The sequence below is a fragment of the Cataglyphis hispanica genome, chromosome 11 (assembly GCF_021464435.1).
Source record: "Cataglyphis hispanica isolate Lineage 1 chromosome 11, ULB_Chis1_1.0, whole genome shotgun sequence".
Taxonomy (NCBI): domain Eukaryota; kingdom Metazoa; phylum Arthropoda; class Insecta; order Hymenoptera; family Formicidae; genus Cataglyphis; species Cataglyphis hispanica.
This window is the reverse complement of record NC_065964.1, coordinates 6,624,169-6,642,241: the sequence shown is the minus strand read 5'-3', so window position 1 is coordinate 6,642,241 and position 18,073 is coordinate 6,624,169. Positions and strand designations below refer to the sequence as shown.

Sequence of the window (18,073 nt, the reverse complement as noted above, 5' to 3'; positions counted from 1 at the left end):
TGAACATCAGGTGGGTCTCGTTGTTAAAATTATAAATTCCAAGTAGCAAATAGATGAATAAAATAAGCTGAATCGACGAGAGAGAGAAAATAGGATTGTAATCTTTTATTGTTTATCTTTTTCTTTCCTAATGTTAAAAAAGAAGAATAAACTGCTTCTTTCATAAAGAAACTATTATTTGTGAAAAATGACATTTTTTATTCTAGTCTGGCGCAGTAGCGCGACAGAAGTCCTGTATCTGTTAATAAATAATTTTAGCGCGAAATGTCTCAACACATCGGCGTGCGGGCTGTAAGGTGGGGACGCACGTGTCGTCCCTTTTGTCATTGTGATATAACATCGGAGAGAATTCGATTTTATAATGCGCGTGCGTGATTATAATATGCCCTCGACACAACGAATTAAGTAATATGGCGACTGCTCGGCGTGGTTAGTCGATTCGCGATCATCGACGCGTGTACATCAATGACAGGAAGACGACGACATTGAGTGACAGTTCTTTTTACATTATATATTCTTTGTAGGTATATCAATACGATATTTTCTCGTTAGCTTTTTTTTGCCTTTAACTATATATCCTGAATACTCGTTTAAGATAAATTTATATATCTTTTAAAACATATATACACGCTTTTTAATTTTGTCATCGAAAATTATATGCTTTTGTAAATCGTTTTTGTATGTATTTGAAAGAATTAAGGAATCATAGAGTAGATCTAGTTTTGTGATACATCGAGTGCTCGCATTATTACTATCAACGGTCCTTTTGCAAGTGTCAGATTTATGAAAAGAACGCAATATAAGAAAAATTTAAAAAATATTTGAATATTTTATATATAAGAGATGATTCTCCTCTACAATAACTTTGTGATAAGTTTTCAGAATTTGTCACAGGTTTTAAAATAAAAAAGTGATATTTTTTTTATTGGAAAGTTGTGCTTTTTTCTTTCTATTGTACATACTAAAGTGTCAAATTCAACATATGATGCAAGATTGAAAGTCACATGCAAGGTCAGAAATAAAATAATATATAAATAGATTTTATAAAATATATTTTATAATACATATATATATACAATGTACATATAGCGCATTCAAGATTATTATATTATATGTTAACGAGACGCTTTTATAAATATTAATAAGAAAATTTAAAAAAATGTAGAATCATGTATATATACATGTATATATACATAATATGAAAATTATCCATCTTTTTTTACAGAATACATCATATGTGTGTGTGTGCATGCATCTTACATTATACTTAAAAAAAACATATTTAATTCTTAAGCCAAAATATAAAATTATACAAATTATTTTATTAGAAATATATAAATTTCTATGAAAAAAGAGTTTGCTGTGCAATTTTTTTAAATTAATAATAAAAATTAATAATAAATTGATAATAAAAACTCTTATACTATTTAATTATAGCGATACTAATTATACTATTAGTAATGCGAAACTAATTATACTATTTAATTTGCAATTCAATAAAAAAAATAAATAATAAATAAATAATATAAAATTTACAAGAGAGATAACAAAAAAGTTTACTTTAAAAATCTCTTTTTTTGATAGATTTCATAAAAATGACATAACATTCAAAAATATAATCTTATGTAGATACAAGTATTAGAAAGATAAATATGTACACACTCTCTCTCTCTTTTATTTTTGTTCATACATTCTATTATACAGATTGCTGCTTGTGTCAATAATCGTTATTTTTATGTGTTGTCTTTTATTCCAAATACAGTATTATTCTTTACGCACTATGTCAATGTTCGTAAATTTGTGTGTATGGTAAAATATGGGATTTTATCTGTTAATAAAAGAGAATAGATCTTAGAAAGAATAAATTGCATAAGAGAGTAAAAAGAATCTGGCACGTTTATCCATCCTTCTTTAATAAGCTGACTAAGAGAATACGTGTAGACATATAAGCTGAAGTCGTTGAACTTTGCAGTCGCCACGTGTACGATGAATGTCTCTTTTGTGCAAAACAACGGGATTAAAAATTTCTGAAAAAGGAAAAGAAGAATTCATTGTTATTATATTTCTAATTGTTTATCTTTTAACTTGAAAATTTAAATATATATATATATATATATATATATATATATATATATATATGTATGTATATATAGATCTTAATTTTCTTTAGAAACTCTTAAAATGCAAATCGAATTAAAATCCAAATTTTCTCAGAGATTGCGAAACGCTACTATTCGATAAATTCGTAATAATTATTGTTTGATTCACTGCAATCTTAATCAATTCGAGAATTCAAGTGATTTTAATTATTACGAGCTTTTATTTTGCATTTAGATAAACTTTTAAAACTTAATAATTAATCTATTTGTAAAATTTGGCCGATCCTTTTTGCTTTCGATATATTATACTGACAATGGGAGAATAAAAATATTTATATTAAATTTCTTTTTAATGTGTAATATATAATACAAATTTTTTATTTATATTTACTATCAAAGTAAAATTGTGAAAATAATATGCTATATCTGCTATAATATTAGCACATAAATATATATTAAAAAATTATTTTGATCTTTAGGCACTTGTGCTTGACATTACTTTTTTAGTTAGCAATATCTGATTTGGAGTCAATATTCGCAATCTTTTGAATTCATTATTTTATTCATTATTTTATTTTTTATCTTGCAAAGATATATTGAAAGATATATTTATATCGTAATTATAATGACGTAAAATATCTTTCAAATTGTGAGTATATCTTAAGGAAAGGGAAGAAAAGGAGCGAAAGACTGAGATAAAATATGAAACTAAAAATATTGTTAATATGTTTCATTTACAAACAGTAAGTTTAACAAGAAAGTAAATTTAATTTAAAAAGTATTAAAAAGATATCCGCTTTTACGGATTAAAAGAGATATAATCATGATAAAAAAAAAGCTAATAAAAGGCTAATATAGTACTTTACGGATCACTGTTGTAGATATGTAGATAATATTAAGTGTACAAATTATTATCACTTTGAATCATATATGTAAACGTGCGATAAAGCATTTTCCCCTTCCACCTCAAGTCGTATTTTTAATCTTTTTCGCATGCCTATCTGAAATTATATATACAAAGATTAACTGCGTCACGTTTTATCAGATGCATCTCGGGTTTTGCAACTTGAGAGTTCTAGTTTTCTACTCCCGTAAAAAAAAAATTAATCAGAAATTTCTACATAGCTTAGACGCGTATTCTCATTAATATGTCCTGCGGCATTAAAATGATGTCAATGTGCACACGTGTTCCTATATCTATACAGGTCGGCGCGTGTACGCGGAGGCATTCGCGTCTCTAATAGAGCGGGGCAGAATGACGTAAGGCGGCCTTCCACGTGCCGGCCCTCTTCGCGCGTGTATCGCTCTATAACCTTAACACTTTATAATCGAGTTTTTCCTGCAAACGCCAGAATTATCGCATGCGTTCCGTAAACGTCACTCAGTTGCGATTTTAGCACAGCTCAGCAAAAAGCGCAAAATAGATGATTTTAATGTTTGACTGACACACATTAATCATCAACAAGTGCCAAAGCGTGACAAACCATATTTATGCTAACGACTCGGTCTTTTTCTTATAAAAGAGTCGTTAATGGATTAGTTTTGTGCAAACTAGTAACAAATGCTGATAAAGATTTTAAAACATATAAAAAAATTATTAAAATTTTCGTCTACGATGTGAATGTATACCAGAATGTATAACTTTAATCATGGGATATATTCGAATTAGTTTTTCAATACTTTACATTAAGAGAAAAAAAAAGTGAAAAAAAAGAAGCCAATACTATTTATAGAATATACTAAAATATTTTTAATATATATAATATAAAAACTATAATGTATATTATATAAATATAATATACATAAGTAAAATATATAACTTTTTATTTTCTTTTATATCTTTTAAAATATATCAAGGGTTTTCTCTATAAATATTTTTTTTTCATATATATATAGATAAAAATAATATGCATAATGATATATATATATATATATATATATATATATATATATATATATATTATAGAAAATATATTATAAAAAATATATTGGTATATACAAAAGTGTACAATGCGAAGACTATAAAGATTAGTGACAAAAAATAGCAGACTGAATAATTAAGACTTAAATATGCACATTGAGATGCAGATGCTTATTACCTGCTCAGGTTTTCTCGCATTAACATGTCAAGGACATAATCGTATTTATTTATCACATATATCATATGGTTGCGCGTCACGCCTTGCACGTGGTATAAGAGACTCGAGACTCGAGGTCAAAACAATCTCAAACATACGTGCGGCGCCGCGGGTGGGAGACTGGAAGCTTTGGCATTATTTCGGTGCAGGCACGTGTATAGTGACGTTAACGGTAATGAGGTCATCGCCTGCATCGATCGTGTCGCCACGCGCGGAGGGCGGAAGGATATCCACGTGTAGGACACATAGGTCATCATCAAAACGCCGGATGTTACTCCAAAGTCAATAGTGGGATATTAAAAGAGATACTCCAACTCGCTGACGATAAGATGACACGACTTGATACGCATTTTGCGGAAGTTTGTTATAACGACAATAAAGATTTTTATTGTCTTCTGAGTATGAGTTTTAAAAAGGAGAAACCCTTGAGAAAGTTCCTTTTCAATTATCTACAGTAACTTAATAAGTATTCCCTGATCCTGTATGGTAATTAACAGATTTAAGAGAGGTATATAATTTTTGACAAATTATTTTTATCACGCACATAAATAATATTTAGATAAATTCTTAAACAATTTTAAAGAAAATAGATTACATATGAATAAACTTGATCATATGCAATTAATTTTTGACGTAGCCGTAATCTATCCTTCTTAAAATTGTACGTCATTAAAAGGTTCTAATATATTAATAAAAAGTTAAATATCTGAATATACAGGATAGACCCAAACTTTGAGCTTTTATGAAAAATTTAATTTTGAACAAAAAATTTCCGATAAACATAGGTCGAGAAATGCTTCCTTAAAAACTTGACGCCCAAAAACCCATGTTTATGGGAAACTTTTTGTTCAGAATTAAATTTCCTATAAAATCTTTCCTGTAAAATCTCTTCTATTACGGATAAATTATTATTTTTATTCTTTTATTAAACAATTCTAACTCTTCCTGATAAATATTTCAAAATTTATGTTTTAGAGATTTTATCAAATGGCGCCGACTATTTGCGTAGCGGAATTTCCGATGGTCGGAACCACCGTTAACACATACGTTCACCGGCGACGAAGATCTCAAAATGGAATAAGCACAGCTAAACGGCAAACATTTTCGCTGGAACAAATGATATTGCATATTGGGACTATCATCGAAACATCCCTAACATCTGGCGAAAAATGTTCACAGAAATTAGAATATACGAATATGATTCCAAACTGTTCTATTCCAGATAAAAGTACGAAACATTCAACAAATACGAACGAGTGTTGCAGAAAACTCGTTACGTCAAAAAAAGGTATAAAATTATTTACGTGAAATTTTAAATCTAAAGTATTGAAACAAAAAGATACAATACAATAAATACTAGGACACGTATTTTTGATTTGAGACAAGTGTAAAATTTTTATTATAATGAAATTTTTTGCTTCGTAATGCAAAGATTCGCTCGATAGTAAAAAGACGAAAACAAATAGTACAAAGCTAAACAAATCAATTTTTAAGTTAAAATTAAGCTAATTGGAACCTTTTTACAACGTAATTTTATTTATTTTGTCGAAAAGTTATTTCATTTTATGTTCTCGTAATTGAGATGCATTTCTGATATTTTAAATTATTCTCGCAGATCTCTTGAATATTATCATACGCACGATAATTCTCGTGCAGCGCAATCGTATCCTTCAGAGACGTCTAAATGTATTACGAGCAGAGACACGAAGATTTCTCCGTTCTGTATTAAATAATCCGGAAAATCAGTGTCAAGAACAAAGATTGCAAATGTCGACACGTTTTGAGGATGAGATTGTTTCATCAACTACGGAAAAAGTCTCGACATTATCACCTTCACTCCACTTCCAATTCGAGCAAGAACTTGTTTCACGAAACTGTCTCCGCTTGCAATAATCTTGATCATACCAATGATAAATCCAATGATCAATTTGATTAATCTTCAGATTCAAGCAGAAGCGAAAATTTTTAGTATCTGAAGCTAATAATTTCTCAGATGACGCATAAATAAAGCAAAAAGGTTGTTTAAAAGAGAATGTCCTCCTTGCATGAAAAAAAATATATATATACATATATCTTTAGATATACATATTTCATTTCAGAATATATTTTTCTCTAAATAAAATATTTTTCTATTCTTTATAACATACAATGTTAAAGAATTGAATTGAACACAAATATTTCTGAAAAACAATAAAATTTAAAAAACCTAATTTTTATCTCCTTTGAGGGAGTGTAACTTCTCAGGAAGGGATATAAGAGTATATGTTTATATAAAAGATCAGCCTTAATTTTCGACAAAGAATCATCTCCTAAAATTTTTTACACTTATTTAGAAACACTCTGCATATCAAGTTGTAAATTTCAGTGAAAGATAAAAACAACCTTATTGCACATTATGAAATACTATTCCGATTTGCGATAAACGCAAAAAATTACATATTTCTAATTATATAAAATAAGAGAGATCCACCAATGTAAAATCATATTATACATACAATTGTTTTTTCTCTTCTGAAATATGTTGAAAAATTATTTTATGGATGTATGATTAGAATTAATAACAATTTTTACACATTTTCTTCCAGGGCGGAGATTAACAATTATTTAACACTGCTTGTGAGAATTACTATTCAAACAAATGATTTCGTAAAATTAATCATAAGATTTTAAGAAAAATAGTACAAGTATTATGTCTGCATGAATGTCAGTTTGTGGGCATTAAAAATAAATTTTTAAAACTAAATTTTAGATTACTAAACATTTAGGAGTGTGCTATGAATATTTAAAAATGTGTTCCCTAATCGCTTTGAATAGTATGAATAGTTATGAGAAAAAAAACGCCATCTCTATAATTAATCCAGTTAATTAGAATTCTAACAATTAAGCTATTCGTACATAATCTTTTATTATGAATAATCACATAATCATTAGAAGATATAATGTATATTATAAAATAGTTCGCTAACTGTTCGATAATAAGCTAACAGTAAAACAAAAGGATGAATAATTTTATAATATGACATATATATTTGGAAGCATTAGTGCAAATTAGATATCAAAAAGCTTTCACAATTCAAAAAATTGTTGATGCTAATGCTAGTTTATCAATTGATTTCTGACGGTTGATGACAATAGAAAACAATTTTTAATTGGATAATGAAATAATTTTAATTGGATAAGATAAAATTATTGGTGAAATTATATTATAATCATTGAAGTTTATTTTATGGCAAGTTTATTAAATGTGTCTTCAATAGAAATTTTCTCATATGTTATAAATTTTTAAATAATCTAAGTAGCTAAGCAACACTTCGTAATCGATATCAGTGATGAATCTATAATTCTCGTAATCGTAAATTTTTCGTAACATTATTCGTGCGTATAGTATAATTTTTATATGTATAATCACAGTAATATTAGAGTTAAAAGTCAACTGATTTATGAAAAAAGATTTTCTTGGATTTAGAAACATCTACATAACATTTAATTTAAATTATACTAAACTATATCCTTTTACTATCATGGCTGTGAAGTCTGTATTTGCACTCGTAACGTATTATTCCTTTTACAATTTTGTCGGACGAACATTCTAGTTATTTATATATTAGAATACACAATTTTGCACCAATTAATGTATAATAGTTTCATATCACAGTACATTAGCTACATATTTGTCACAAATAATTATATAACCATTAAATTATTGAATAATATAAATCCTTTTTATGAAAAATAACAAATAAAAATTGATATTTGTAATAGAAACTAATATCAAATATTGACGTAACATAATCTATCATAATCAAGAAAATTATACTTGAAAGAAGAAAGAAAAATTTATTATTTTGTTATATTCTTGCATTAATTTTTGGTATATCACCTTTTGATGTATAAAGTATGTAAAATTATTGCAAATTATTGCAAATTTTAATAAGATTTTATTTAAACTTAATTAGAATTTTATATTTTTTTATAATTAATAAGAATCGAAAGCAATGTTAACACTGCATTTAATCCATCTTAGAACTGTGTGATAATCATAGTATATTTCAGGGATATAACTAATAAATTTCATACTGAAAATCATGTGATAGCATTATTCAATCAAACTGTATGCTAATAAAGAGGATTTGTGCCTAAGGTGCATGTACGCGCTATACTTTTCGATCACTACGAGCAATACAAATGTAAATATTTATAATAGGCGATGTTTAAATAATATTTAGATTCGATGTACGTATTGATTATAAATCTATCTTCCATCCTAATATTTCCTACAGACATAGGAATACTTTATTGTCAACATGAAATGTTTTGTGAACTTGATCTTACATACACGAGATGACGGACATATGTATGTGCGAATAAATATAATACAAAAACATTTACAAATAATATTTTTTGTTATATCTCACTATGCTTAATTTTCTTTTTTAATAAAAAATTCTTTATTAAATTCCATGGTGATTTCATATACATATACATATATATATATATATATATATATATATATATATATATATATATATATATATATATGTATGTATGTATATAATTCTTAAATGACAGTATCTTTAATATAAAATTTCTATTAATTTATGGATAATATATCATTTATTTGTGAATTAAAATCAATCAAAAATATATATACATTATGTGATATTACTGTTTAAAATATCAATCTTTTAAATAAATTTTTACAAATCATTTTTACAATTTTAAAAAATCTCAATTTTGTTACAATTAATAATTATATTTAAAAAAGAATGTAATATTATAATAACTTTTACTACTTTAATCTTTTTAATAACTTATTTTTATTTTAATGTTGTTCTCTTAACATGCAGTAAAAAAATAAAGACGATTTAACAATACATAAATAGAGCTCTTAATAATGTATTATAATATAAACATACATGTGCCAAAAGCTAAATCGCACGATAAAAAGCAAAGAGTAAAAATTAAGAAAGATAATTTAATCATAAAAATTTATAGTTATCACTGATTTATCACTCTTTTATTTGTTTTTATTCCATTTTAACGATTAATAAAATAATTTTATAAAGATATACTATATACTAAACTCTGTATACAAGAGATTTGATTTGTGTCATGCAAAACTTGCCTTTCAATATCCATAAATTAAATTTTTTATACTTTTTCTTTAAAAAATAATACTAGTTTTCAATTACTGTTAATGCGCTTCTGGTGATTGAGATAAAAGTACGACCAAAACCCACAATTGCAGCAATCCCTGCAAAAATATATATCTTATAAATTATAATAATATTTATTATATATAACTATTAATGACAACAAATATCGATGTACTTTACCATATAAATCAATACTAAAATTCGAGCTAGTGGATATCTCCTTAAAAAAACTCCTGTTCGAATGCTTATGGCATCCAATGAAGAATAAGCTCTCTTTACTCTTCTGGTAACACTGGTATCAAATGGTGTTTCCATAAAAAGTGTGGGAACTTGAGCTTTTGCATCATCTGTATCGTTTATATTATTATACAATATGTTTCTTCGTAAATTGCCTGCAGCGTTCCTATATTCATGCTATTACAAAACTTACTATTAGTATAAAGATATTTCAACAATAGATGCCATACTTTAGAAGCGTATTATTATAATTACTTCAATTTTTTCAAGTTGAAGACGTAATGCATTTCTTTCTGTAGTTAAACATTCCAGCGCTTGCTGCTTTCTGACCAAAGTTTGTGTAAGAGATGCTATTCTCGTATCCATTTCACTATTTGGCATTGCTGATGTAGACAGCTGTAATTTAAGCCTAGAAATCTCTGAATTCTGTTTTTGTAATTGTAAACTAAATTCGTTATGTTGATTAATTAATTCATCTTTTAAGGATCTTATTTCCTAAAACATAATTAATTATGTATTAATATTTTTCAATAATTAACTCAAAAAATGTTAAGATACACTACATGTTTGTAAAATTCTAAGTAAAATTGTATATATATACTTCAGTATGCATTCTTGCATCTTCTTCTGCTTCTAATCTTCGATGTCTTTCACTAGCTAGAATTTCTTGATTTTCTAAGTTTTTTTCCATTGATTTTTGTTTTATTTTTTCTAAGTTCAGATCTGCATTTATCAGTTCTTCATGTAATGTTTTTAATTGTTGGCATAACTGCTGATTTTCTTCTCTAATGCTGTCACGTTCCTGCCTATGATTTATTATATTAATAGATTACATTCTGTACTACAGATTATTAAATGATAATAATATAAACTTGCAAAATATTATTATTACTTTAATTGATTTAATTCCATGAGGGTGACTTCATCCATAGCTGTCGGTGCATTGCTCTTTAATTCGGCTATCAGTTTTTCCTTTTCTTGTAAAGTTTTCAAAGCTCTAGCCTTATGCTGTTCCAGTTCAGATCTAACTAAATTTAATTCTTGTCTATTTCTATCAATAACAAATTGCAAATTCATTATTTGCTTTGACTGTTGTGATTTTTCTACTTCCAAAGCTTTTAACTTTTCATTTAAAATTACAATTTCTTTTTGATGATCTGTTTCTTGTTTTCCCAGTAACTCACTTTGTTTCTCCAAATTTCTTTCCATTTCCCTTATATATTTATGCACAGATTTATTTTCTATTGAATCAGTGGAATTATCTAACATATCTGCTTTTGGAGTATTTGATTCTATTTTATATTTGAATTGAGGATAAGAAATATTCAAATGTTCTTCTGTTTTGTGTTCTGTAATATAAAAATATATATAAAACTACATAATAAAAATTACTGACATATACAAATAAAAATATACCGTTTTGTATGGCATCTGTTGTTGGTTTAGTTAAATATTCACTATTTAAAATCTGTGTTTCATTAGATAGATATAAATTTGCATTCTCTGTATCTATTTCAACATCTTTATTATCTAAAGCATTTGGAATCATTTCTAATGAAGTATGAGTTGGAATTTGATCGCTATGAGTTGATAATTCTGAATCTATTTCATTAGTAGGATGTTCTACTAATAATGAAGTGGTTGCTGGCAAATTAATGGATTCTGCTATCCTTTTTGGACTTGGTTCTGGAGTATTCAAATATGTAAATAACGCATCCTCCTTAGATGCCGTTACATTTAATACATTCACTGATGTTAACTTTGAAGTAGGAGTAATATAAGGAATATGATCTGACGAGTCCAATAAAGGTTTTTTGGATGTGCCTCCATTTTGTCTAAAATAAAACCTATATTTTTATTTGTTTATCGTATTTTCTTGCATTAGCAGTTGTATCATTATGTTAAACTCATATGTTGAGAATTGCATAAGAACAAAGCTTTTATAGAATAAATTTATATTCCATCACGCACAAAAAATAATATAAAATGTATAAAATTTTATCAGAATTCTCGTGAAGTGGTCACTAGTCCAAAAATATTTATCAATAATAATCTAAAATGACATCAATCTAGACATGAACACAATTACCCAAGTTCCGGAGAAAGCCATGTTACTTCTGTTGACAAGTGGTTATGTGGCATCTCGTATTTATCTTTATTTAAGACAGCCGCAGTGTTCTTGTCGATTTTATTTAGTAAATTCTCTGCCTTATCAGCAAGACCAGACAACCAAGCCATATCAACGAAGATAAAAAAAAACTACTTGAAAATAAAATTATATTACACGTAGCGATTGTTCGATAAATCACAATCTTGTTCGCAATATAACACAACGCAATGATCATGCAATAACCATGACTGAAAAAACTACCGATCACTGCTTGACACTGTATAGATTGTGCATAGAGGCTAGAGGTATAGAGCATCAGCTGTCAATTGTGGCAAGAAAAGAGAAAGGTTTCTTTGACATTTTAAAAATCTACAAAAAATACAAATATTAATAAATAAAATTTAAAGTACATGCATTTATATATAATAGTCATTTAAATATGTTATATGAGCATTTCCATAGGAACTGAGAGCGAAAGAGCGCAAATAGAGAAAGGATCTAAAACAGATTTGTGTATTGTGATTGGTTACATACCAAACTCGCGTATGCACAGTTACCATATACTATAGATACTGTGGCTATGTTCCAAAATTCACTGCTAGTATTAAAAATCTATAGTTCACGTGACGTATATTATAGATTTTCAGTATTGACAGTGAATTTTGGAACACAGCCTATATAATCTTACCATACTATATAACTATATATGCCGTGTTTGTCTGCACAGGTTGGGGATGGTTCATATTTTTCTCTGCTTATTGATATACTGACTGATAATTGATACGTTCTCAATTACTGTTTCGAGAAGTATTATTTATTTTTCTTATTCTTCGGCATAAGTGTTGGCCATATATAATAAAATGAATATAATACGAAGACAATTATATTATTTCTTATAACGACAATTATATTATTTCTTAAAACAAAATATTTGTCTTATAAACTTTGTGTTTAAAACCACTAATATCTTTCTATTACATATTTAGCATTTGACAAAATGCTTATGTATAAAAAATGAGATCCCATTGTTAGAGGATTGCTGTTACATTGAAATTGTAACTTATTCGTGAAATACAGTATGTCTAATACAGGTGGTAAAAATTTATTAAGACCGAATAGCCTACAATGCAAGAACCTACAAGAGTATTTAAAATCACGTTCTCCTGATACTCTGAATAAATTATATCATAAACCGCCTATATGTCTGGCCGTGTTCCGCGAATTACCCATAATTGCCAAGCATTATGTTATGAGATTGTTGTTTGTTGAGCAACCAGTGCCACAGGCAGTTATAGCATCATGGTGTTCAAAACTTTATTTCGAAGAACATCAGAAAGTAGTGCAAGTCTTAAATGAATTATATGTATGGAAAGAGGCATCTATACCTGGTGGGCTACCAGGTTGGATTCTGAATAATATCTTCAAGAAAAACTTGAAGATTGTACTGTTGGGAGGTGGCAAACCTTGGACTATGTCTAATCAGCTGGAAACAGACAGTAAACCACGCGACGTAGCTTTTTTAGATTCTTATGCATTAGAAAGATGGGAATGTGTTTTACATTATATGGTTGGTTCCCAACAGCAAGAGGGTAAGATTTTTTTCATAAATCTTTTTAAAAAAATAGTAAATTTATAATTCTGTATTTTTAATATGCTCTTCATACAAGCATATAATATTAATACAAAAAAATTACAACTATTAAAAATATCTAACATATTTAAATCTTTTACAATAGGTATATCTGCTGATGCTGTACGAATTCTTTTACATGCTGGTTTAATGAAAAGAGATGAAGCTGATGGAAGCCCAGTTATAACACAAGCAGGTTTCCAATTTCTTCTTCTAGATACAGCTTCACAGGTAACTATTAATTCTTATACCATTTATATGTATATATTATTTAGAAAAATATAGAATGTATGCATTTTTCTATAATTATTTCTATGATTATTTCTAATTGCAATTATATTGGAAATATTTTGTTTAAGGTATGGTATTTTATTCTGCAATATCTTGATACTATTGAGGCACGTGGTCTTGATTTAGTAGAGTGCCTCACCTTTTTGTTTCAATTAAATTTTTCCACTCTTGGCAAAGACTACAGTACTGAAGGAATGTCTGAAGGACTCTTGACTTTTTTACAACATTTGAGAGAATTTGGACTTGTATACCAACGAAAACGTAAAGCAGGAAGGTAAATATATGTTCGCAATAATGGAAATATTGATGAAATTATTAGATAGCTTTTTAAAATTGAACTAAAAAATGTAAAAAATATATAAAATAATTTAAATAATAATATGGTAAATTATAATAATTGTAATATATTTTTTTATTTGCTATTTAACATTGAAAGTTTGTTTTATATGTTATTTGATTTAACGAGTAATAAAAATTTTTGAAAAATTGTGAGAAATTGATGTATTATGCTAAAATTTTTCTGCTATATCAAAAATGAAATTTAATGAAACTTTTCACTAAATTGACTATATAAGTAAATTTTGATTGAAATTTACTGAATAAAATCAATGTTTAATAAACTTCACTGAATTTTTATTAAAATCTTAGTGGAATCATAATGAAAAAGGATCAATTAAGATTTAAATAATATATAATTTAGTACTATTTCCTTATGATTTCATTATAATTTCCATAAAATATTTCTATCAGAATATATAGATATAAATAATATGTTACATAAAGTAATTCAAACTAATTTTTTCATTAATTGTATATTTGTTGCCAGATTTTATCCTACTCGATTAGCATTAAACATTGCTACTGGTGAAAATAAACCTTTAGCCAAAGATACAGATAAAGAAGGATACATAATTGTAGAAACAAATTATCGAGTGTACGCTTACACAAATTCTAACTTACAAGTCGCGTTACTTGGACTTTTCTGCGAAATATTATATAGGTATGTATATTATATATACGACACATATAATGTACACACCTTATATAAAATTCTAAAAATCTATATATATTTTTATTTATAGATTTCCAAATGTGATTGTGTCAGTATTAACAAGGGATTCTGTAAGACAAGCATTGAAAAGTGGAATAACTGCTTCTCAAATAATAGGGTATGATATCTCATATCAATATTGAATATATACGAATTTAATATATCAAATCATCAAATAATATTTTGTATATTGCTTTATATATATTAATAGTTATTTGCAACAACATGTGAGCAGTCAAATGATAGAAAGAGGACCACCTATATTACCACCTACCATTGTAGATCAAATTAAACTGTGGGAAAATGAAAGAAATAGATTTTCATTCAGTGAAGGTGTTTTATATAGTCAATTTCTTTCACAAACTGATTTTGAAGTTCTTAGAGATCATGCACTTTCTACAGGAGTATTAATTTGGCAAAGTGAAAGGTAATTATTATATTAAAATCCCGAATATTTTATAAAATATAAATACGGTTTATTATGCCATACAAATATCACAATTGATACTGTATCTTTATCTTGTAGGAAAAGAACTATGGTAGTCACCAAAGCTGGTCATGATGATGTAAAGAAGTTTTGGAAGCGGTACTCAAAGGGTTCAAGTTAATATTGTATTAATAAAATCTAGTTATAAACATTCTACATACATTATTGTTATGTTTCTTATATAACAATACTACAAAAAAAAATATTTTCTCAAATAAGTGCCTAGAAAAACTAAAAAATTCTTATTTTTTCATTCTAATAGAGGAAATAACTTCTTGATTAATGCCAAAGCTTTTCTCAGGTTGGACTAGGTTTGATAATGTAATTATGATATAACGAATTAATGAAATAAATTTTTATATATATTTATATAATAATATTGTCTCTATATTTTGTATATTTCTATCAATTGCAAAATTTGTAAGACAAAGAATTATTTAAAATTCGATAATTCGATTTATTATAATAAAACTTGTTGCAATTTTGTACATTATAATAAATGAATTTCATATTGGAAAGATTTTAACAGTCATATTCCGACATTCTTTTAATTTTAATTTAAATTTTTATAATAAATTTAATACTCTTAAATCATCCTTGATATTATATGCTTTGAATTAATATTTGTAATGAAAAAATAAATCAACATATTCACATACACAGTCAATATATATAGGTACTAAAATTAGACATGCATTTGAACAAATTTTTACAATTTGATAATTCATTATACATATATTAGATATTCAAGAAAATTTAATTAAATTCTATTATCAGATGTAATTCATAACTCTTGATTATTTGCTATATCGAACATTGAGGATAAAATATAAAAATACTAAGTGAAACATTATTATTTGCCACATAGTTTAAAATATGCTTGTTCAAAATAGCTTTATGTAGAGATAAAAAAGTCTGCAGAAATAAATTCAGAACAATATTCGTTATCAACTCTATACATCTCTAATAGCAATGTATATAGAAAAGACATTTTAAATTGAAGTATTCACTGTGTATTAGCATGAATTCCAAACATTTGGGGAACAGAAAACTTGATGTCAACGTTGTGGTGCTGCTTTTGGTTTTGGCATTTTAGCCAATAAACCTTGAATCTCGTTCTTTTCATCATATCTTTTCCACAATTCATACAGATTAATTATATATCGTGCTATTTCTTGGATTTTTTCCATATCTGCATTTAATTCTGCAAACCATGATTTGAGATCTTTCTGCAATATCACACAGGCTATTTGCAGACAACCTATAAAAAATATAAAATGTTAAACTTAAATGAAATTTTTTTTGTAATGCACTAGATTATAAAAATAATTATTGCTTACCAATAGCTATTTGATAAGGTGGATATAATAAACATACATCTGTTCTTAAACTATCATTAATAATACGCCATGCAAGAGTAAGTAATTGATCATCTGGTCCCACATCTTGAATTAATGTTAACAAGGGACGGTATGGTTGATATACTATTAAACAACAATCCAAATGTTCCAAAAGATAAAATTCACACTCTAAAATATGGTTTGTTCGATACGGAAATTCTTGCGTATATGCATAATTAAACTTGTTTTTAACTAAAAAAAAGAAACAATAAAACATATAATTCATTAGCATATTAATAATCAGTAAACTGTATAATAGTAAATATAATATATCCACAGAACTTACCTACAGTTCCCATTGTCGTTATTAATCTAGTATTAGAAATTACTCCAAACTCTTCTACTTTTGATGCCAAAAAGACTGCTGTAGGAGCTAGTAATAAAGGATCTATACATTTTAAGCTATTGCGGGCATAAAATCTTTTAAAATAAACTGTTGCAGTAGCTATTACTTGTTGCCTCAATTTCAATTGTTCACCTAACATTTGTATCACTAATAACAAATGAATATACATAATTATGTATACATATAAATTGTACTACATTTATAATTATAGAATATGATTATGTAATCTTTAAGAGAAATACAAAAAAAAAAATAATTCTCTCTCTCTGTGCTAAGTAAAATTATTATGAGTCTCTCAAAATTATTAATATCAAATTTATATTTTGACTAACATCAAATTATAAAATATTATCTAAAAACTTAACAATCTATCAAAATTACAAAAAAATACAAATACAAGTTACTTTTTCATTTAATCTAATAAATATCTCACTACATTTTACAATTTATCATTTCAACTTACTATTAGAAAAGAAAATGAATATTTTTTGATATTCTTCCTCTGTTAATATTGATAAATCATGTTGACGTTCTCTAACCAAATCTTGTTTATCCAATAACCATTGTTGGCTATTAAAAATAAAAAATATAGTGAAAACTGCGTTCTGCAAAGATTTATTAAAAATTTATTATGATATAATATGCAAAAATTAACTTACTGATGTGAACTTTGCCAGAAATTACCAGCCATTTTATAAATTATTCAATCCTAAATTATGATGCGTCAAATGATGCTAATTGTTAGAAGTTCTAAATCTTGTTTTGGGTATAATAATTATTTTCATATTTTTTTCTATCGAATCTTCTATCTAAATTTTCTTGAAACAGATATATGTATAAAAGCGAATAAATTTGTTTTTTATGTTATGAATTATATAAAGAAAAAGGACAAAATTTACAATTATTTTTAAGAAATAAAAAAAAATGCATAAAACAATTATTCGAATTATAAATATAAAGCAACAATATCAAGAAAGAACAAGCAAGAACAGAATTCGTACTCCATACCATGAAGACTAGAAATTAGGAGCATCAACTCTCATTCCACGTGGATAAGTCAAGAAACGTCATTATCAGCTGGCGCTACTACTAACAAGTGTGCGGCAACACGAGTTTCATTCGTTGTTG

The 18,073-nt window shown here is 26.7% G+C and overlaps 4 protein-coding genes across 8 annotated transcripts; 2 read left to right on the top strand and 2 right to left on the bottom strand.

The window, feature by feature from the left end:
- The first annotated feature begins 4,119 nt into the window (after positions 1-4,119).
- LOC126853234 (uncharacterized) lies at positions 4,120-8,621 on the top strand. Its single transcript, XM_050598830.1, is given in 4 exon segments — positions 4,120-4,745; positions 5,213-5,525; positions 5,853-6,082; positions 6,084-8,621. Coding segments are annotated over 3 exon segments (621 nt in total). The 5' UTR covers positions 4,120-4,745; positions 5,213-5,224; the 3' UTR covers positions 6,174-8,621.
- Positions 8,622-9,045: 424 nt separating this feature from the next.
- On the bottom strand, positions 9,046-12,218 carry LOC126853066 (golgin-84). 2 transcript variants are annotated; one of them, XM_050598461.1, is made up of 7 exons: positions 11,720-12,218; positions 11,047-11,477; positions 10,523-10,979; positions 10,232-10,436; positions 9,886-10,125; positions 9,574-9,807; positions 9,046-9,491 (listed from the first exon to the last, which is right to left on the bottom strand). In XM_050598461.1, exons 1-7 carry the CDS (start codon positions 11,866-11,868, stop codon positions 9,432-9,434), a joined length of 1,776 nt encoding a protein of 591 aa, XP_050454418.1. In that variant the 5' UTR covers positions 11,869-12,218; the 3' UTR covers positions 9,046-9,431. The 2 variants fall into 2 exon arrangements, with proteins under 2 accessions (XP_050454418.1, XP_050454420.1); XM_050598463.1 differs by having other exon boundaries at positions 9,047-9,491; positions 11,047-11,465.
- Positions 12,219-12,385: 167 nt separating this feature from the next.
- Positions 12,386-15,731, top strand: LOC126853067 (general transcription factor IIH subunit 4). Its single transcript, XM_050598464.1, has 7 exons — positions 12,386-13,329; positions 13,477-13,601; positions 13,730-13,935; positions 14,488-14,661; positions 14,744-14,830; positions 14,924-15,139; positions 15,239-15,731. The coding sequence occupies exons 1-7, from the start codon at positions 12,819-12,821 to the stop codon at positions 15,318-15,320; spliced, it is 1,401 nt and encodes a 466-aa protein (XP_050454421.1). The 5' UTR covers positions 12,386-12,818; the 3' UTR covers positions 15,321-15,731.
- A 139-nt stretch (positions 15,732-15,870) lies between these two features.
- LOC126853068 (cyclin-C) lies at positions 15,871-17,991 on the bottom strand. 4 transcript variants are annotated; one of them, XM_050598467.1, is made up of 6 exons: positions 17,954-17,991; positions 17,605-17,763; positions 17,409-17,515; positions 16,886-17,092; positions 16,540-16,791; positions 15,871-16,460 (listed from the first exon to the last, which is right to left on the bottom strand). In XM_050598467.1, the coding sequence occupies exons 2-6, from the start codon at positions 17,634-17,636 to the stop codon at positions 16,258-16,260; spliced, it is 801 nt and encodes a 266-aa protein (XP_050454424.1). In that variant the 5' UTR covers positions 17,637-17,763; positions 17,954-17,991; the 3' UTR covers positions 15,871-16,257. The 4 variants fall into 4 exon arrangements, with proteins under 4 accessions (XP_050454424.1, XP_050454422.1, XP_050454423.1 ...); XM_050598465.1 differs by lacking the exon at positions 17,605-17,763 and having other exon boundaries at positions 17,409-17,550; positions 17,954-17,971; XM_050598466.1 differs by lacking the exon at positions 17,954-17,991 and having other exon boundaries at positions 17,605-17,944.
- Between the last annotated feature and the right edge of the window lie 82 nt (positions 17,992-18,073).

Bases quoted from the DNA above. Each gene is read 5' to 3' on its own strand.
- LOC126853068 (XM_050598465.1), bottom strand. The intron at 17,093-17,408 runs GTAAGTTGAAAT...ATTTGTTATTAG, and splicing joins ATTCATTTTCTTTTCTAATA to TGATACAAATGTTAGGTGAA. The intron at 16,792-16,885 runs GTAAGTTCTGTG...TCTTTTTTTTAG, and splicing joins AACGACAATGGGAACTGTAG to TTAAAAACAAGTTTAATTAT.
- LOC126853067 (XM_050598464.1), top strand. From the start codon at position 12,819: ATGTCTAATACAGGTGGTAAAAATTTATTAAGACCGAATAGCCTACAA. The intron at 13,330-13,476 runs GTAAGATTTTTT...CTTTTACAATAG, and splicing joins TGGTTCCCAACAGCAAGAGG to GTATATCTGCTGATGCTGTA. The intron at 13,602-13,729 runs GTAACTATTAAT...ATTTTGTTTAAG, and splicing joins TTCTAGATACAGCTTCACAG to GTATGGTATTTTATTCTGCA.
- LOC126853066 (XM_050598461.1), bottom strand. From the start codon at position 11,868: ATGGCTTGGTTGTCTGGTCTTGCTGATAAGGCAGAGAATTTACTAAAT. The intron at 10,980-11,046 runs GTATATTTTTAT...TTTATATTACAG, and splicing joins AACAGATGCCATACAAAACG to AACACAAAACAGAAGAACAT. The intron at 9,492-9,573 runs GTAAAGTACATC...ATATTTTTGCAG, and splicing joins TTTTAGTATTGATTTATATG to GGATTGCTGCAATTGTGGGT.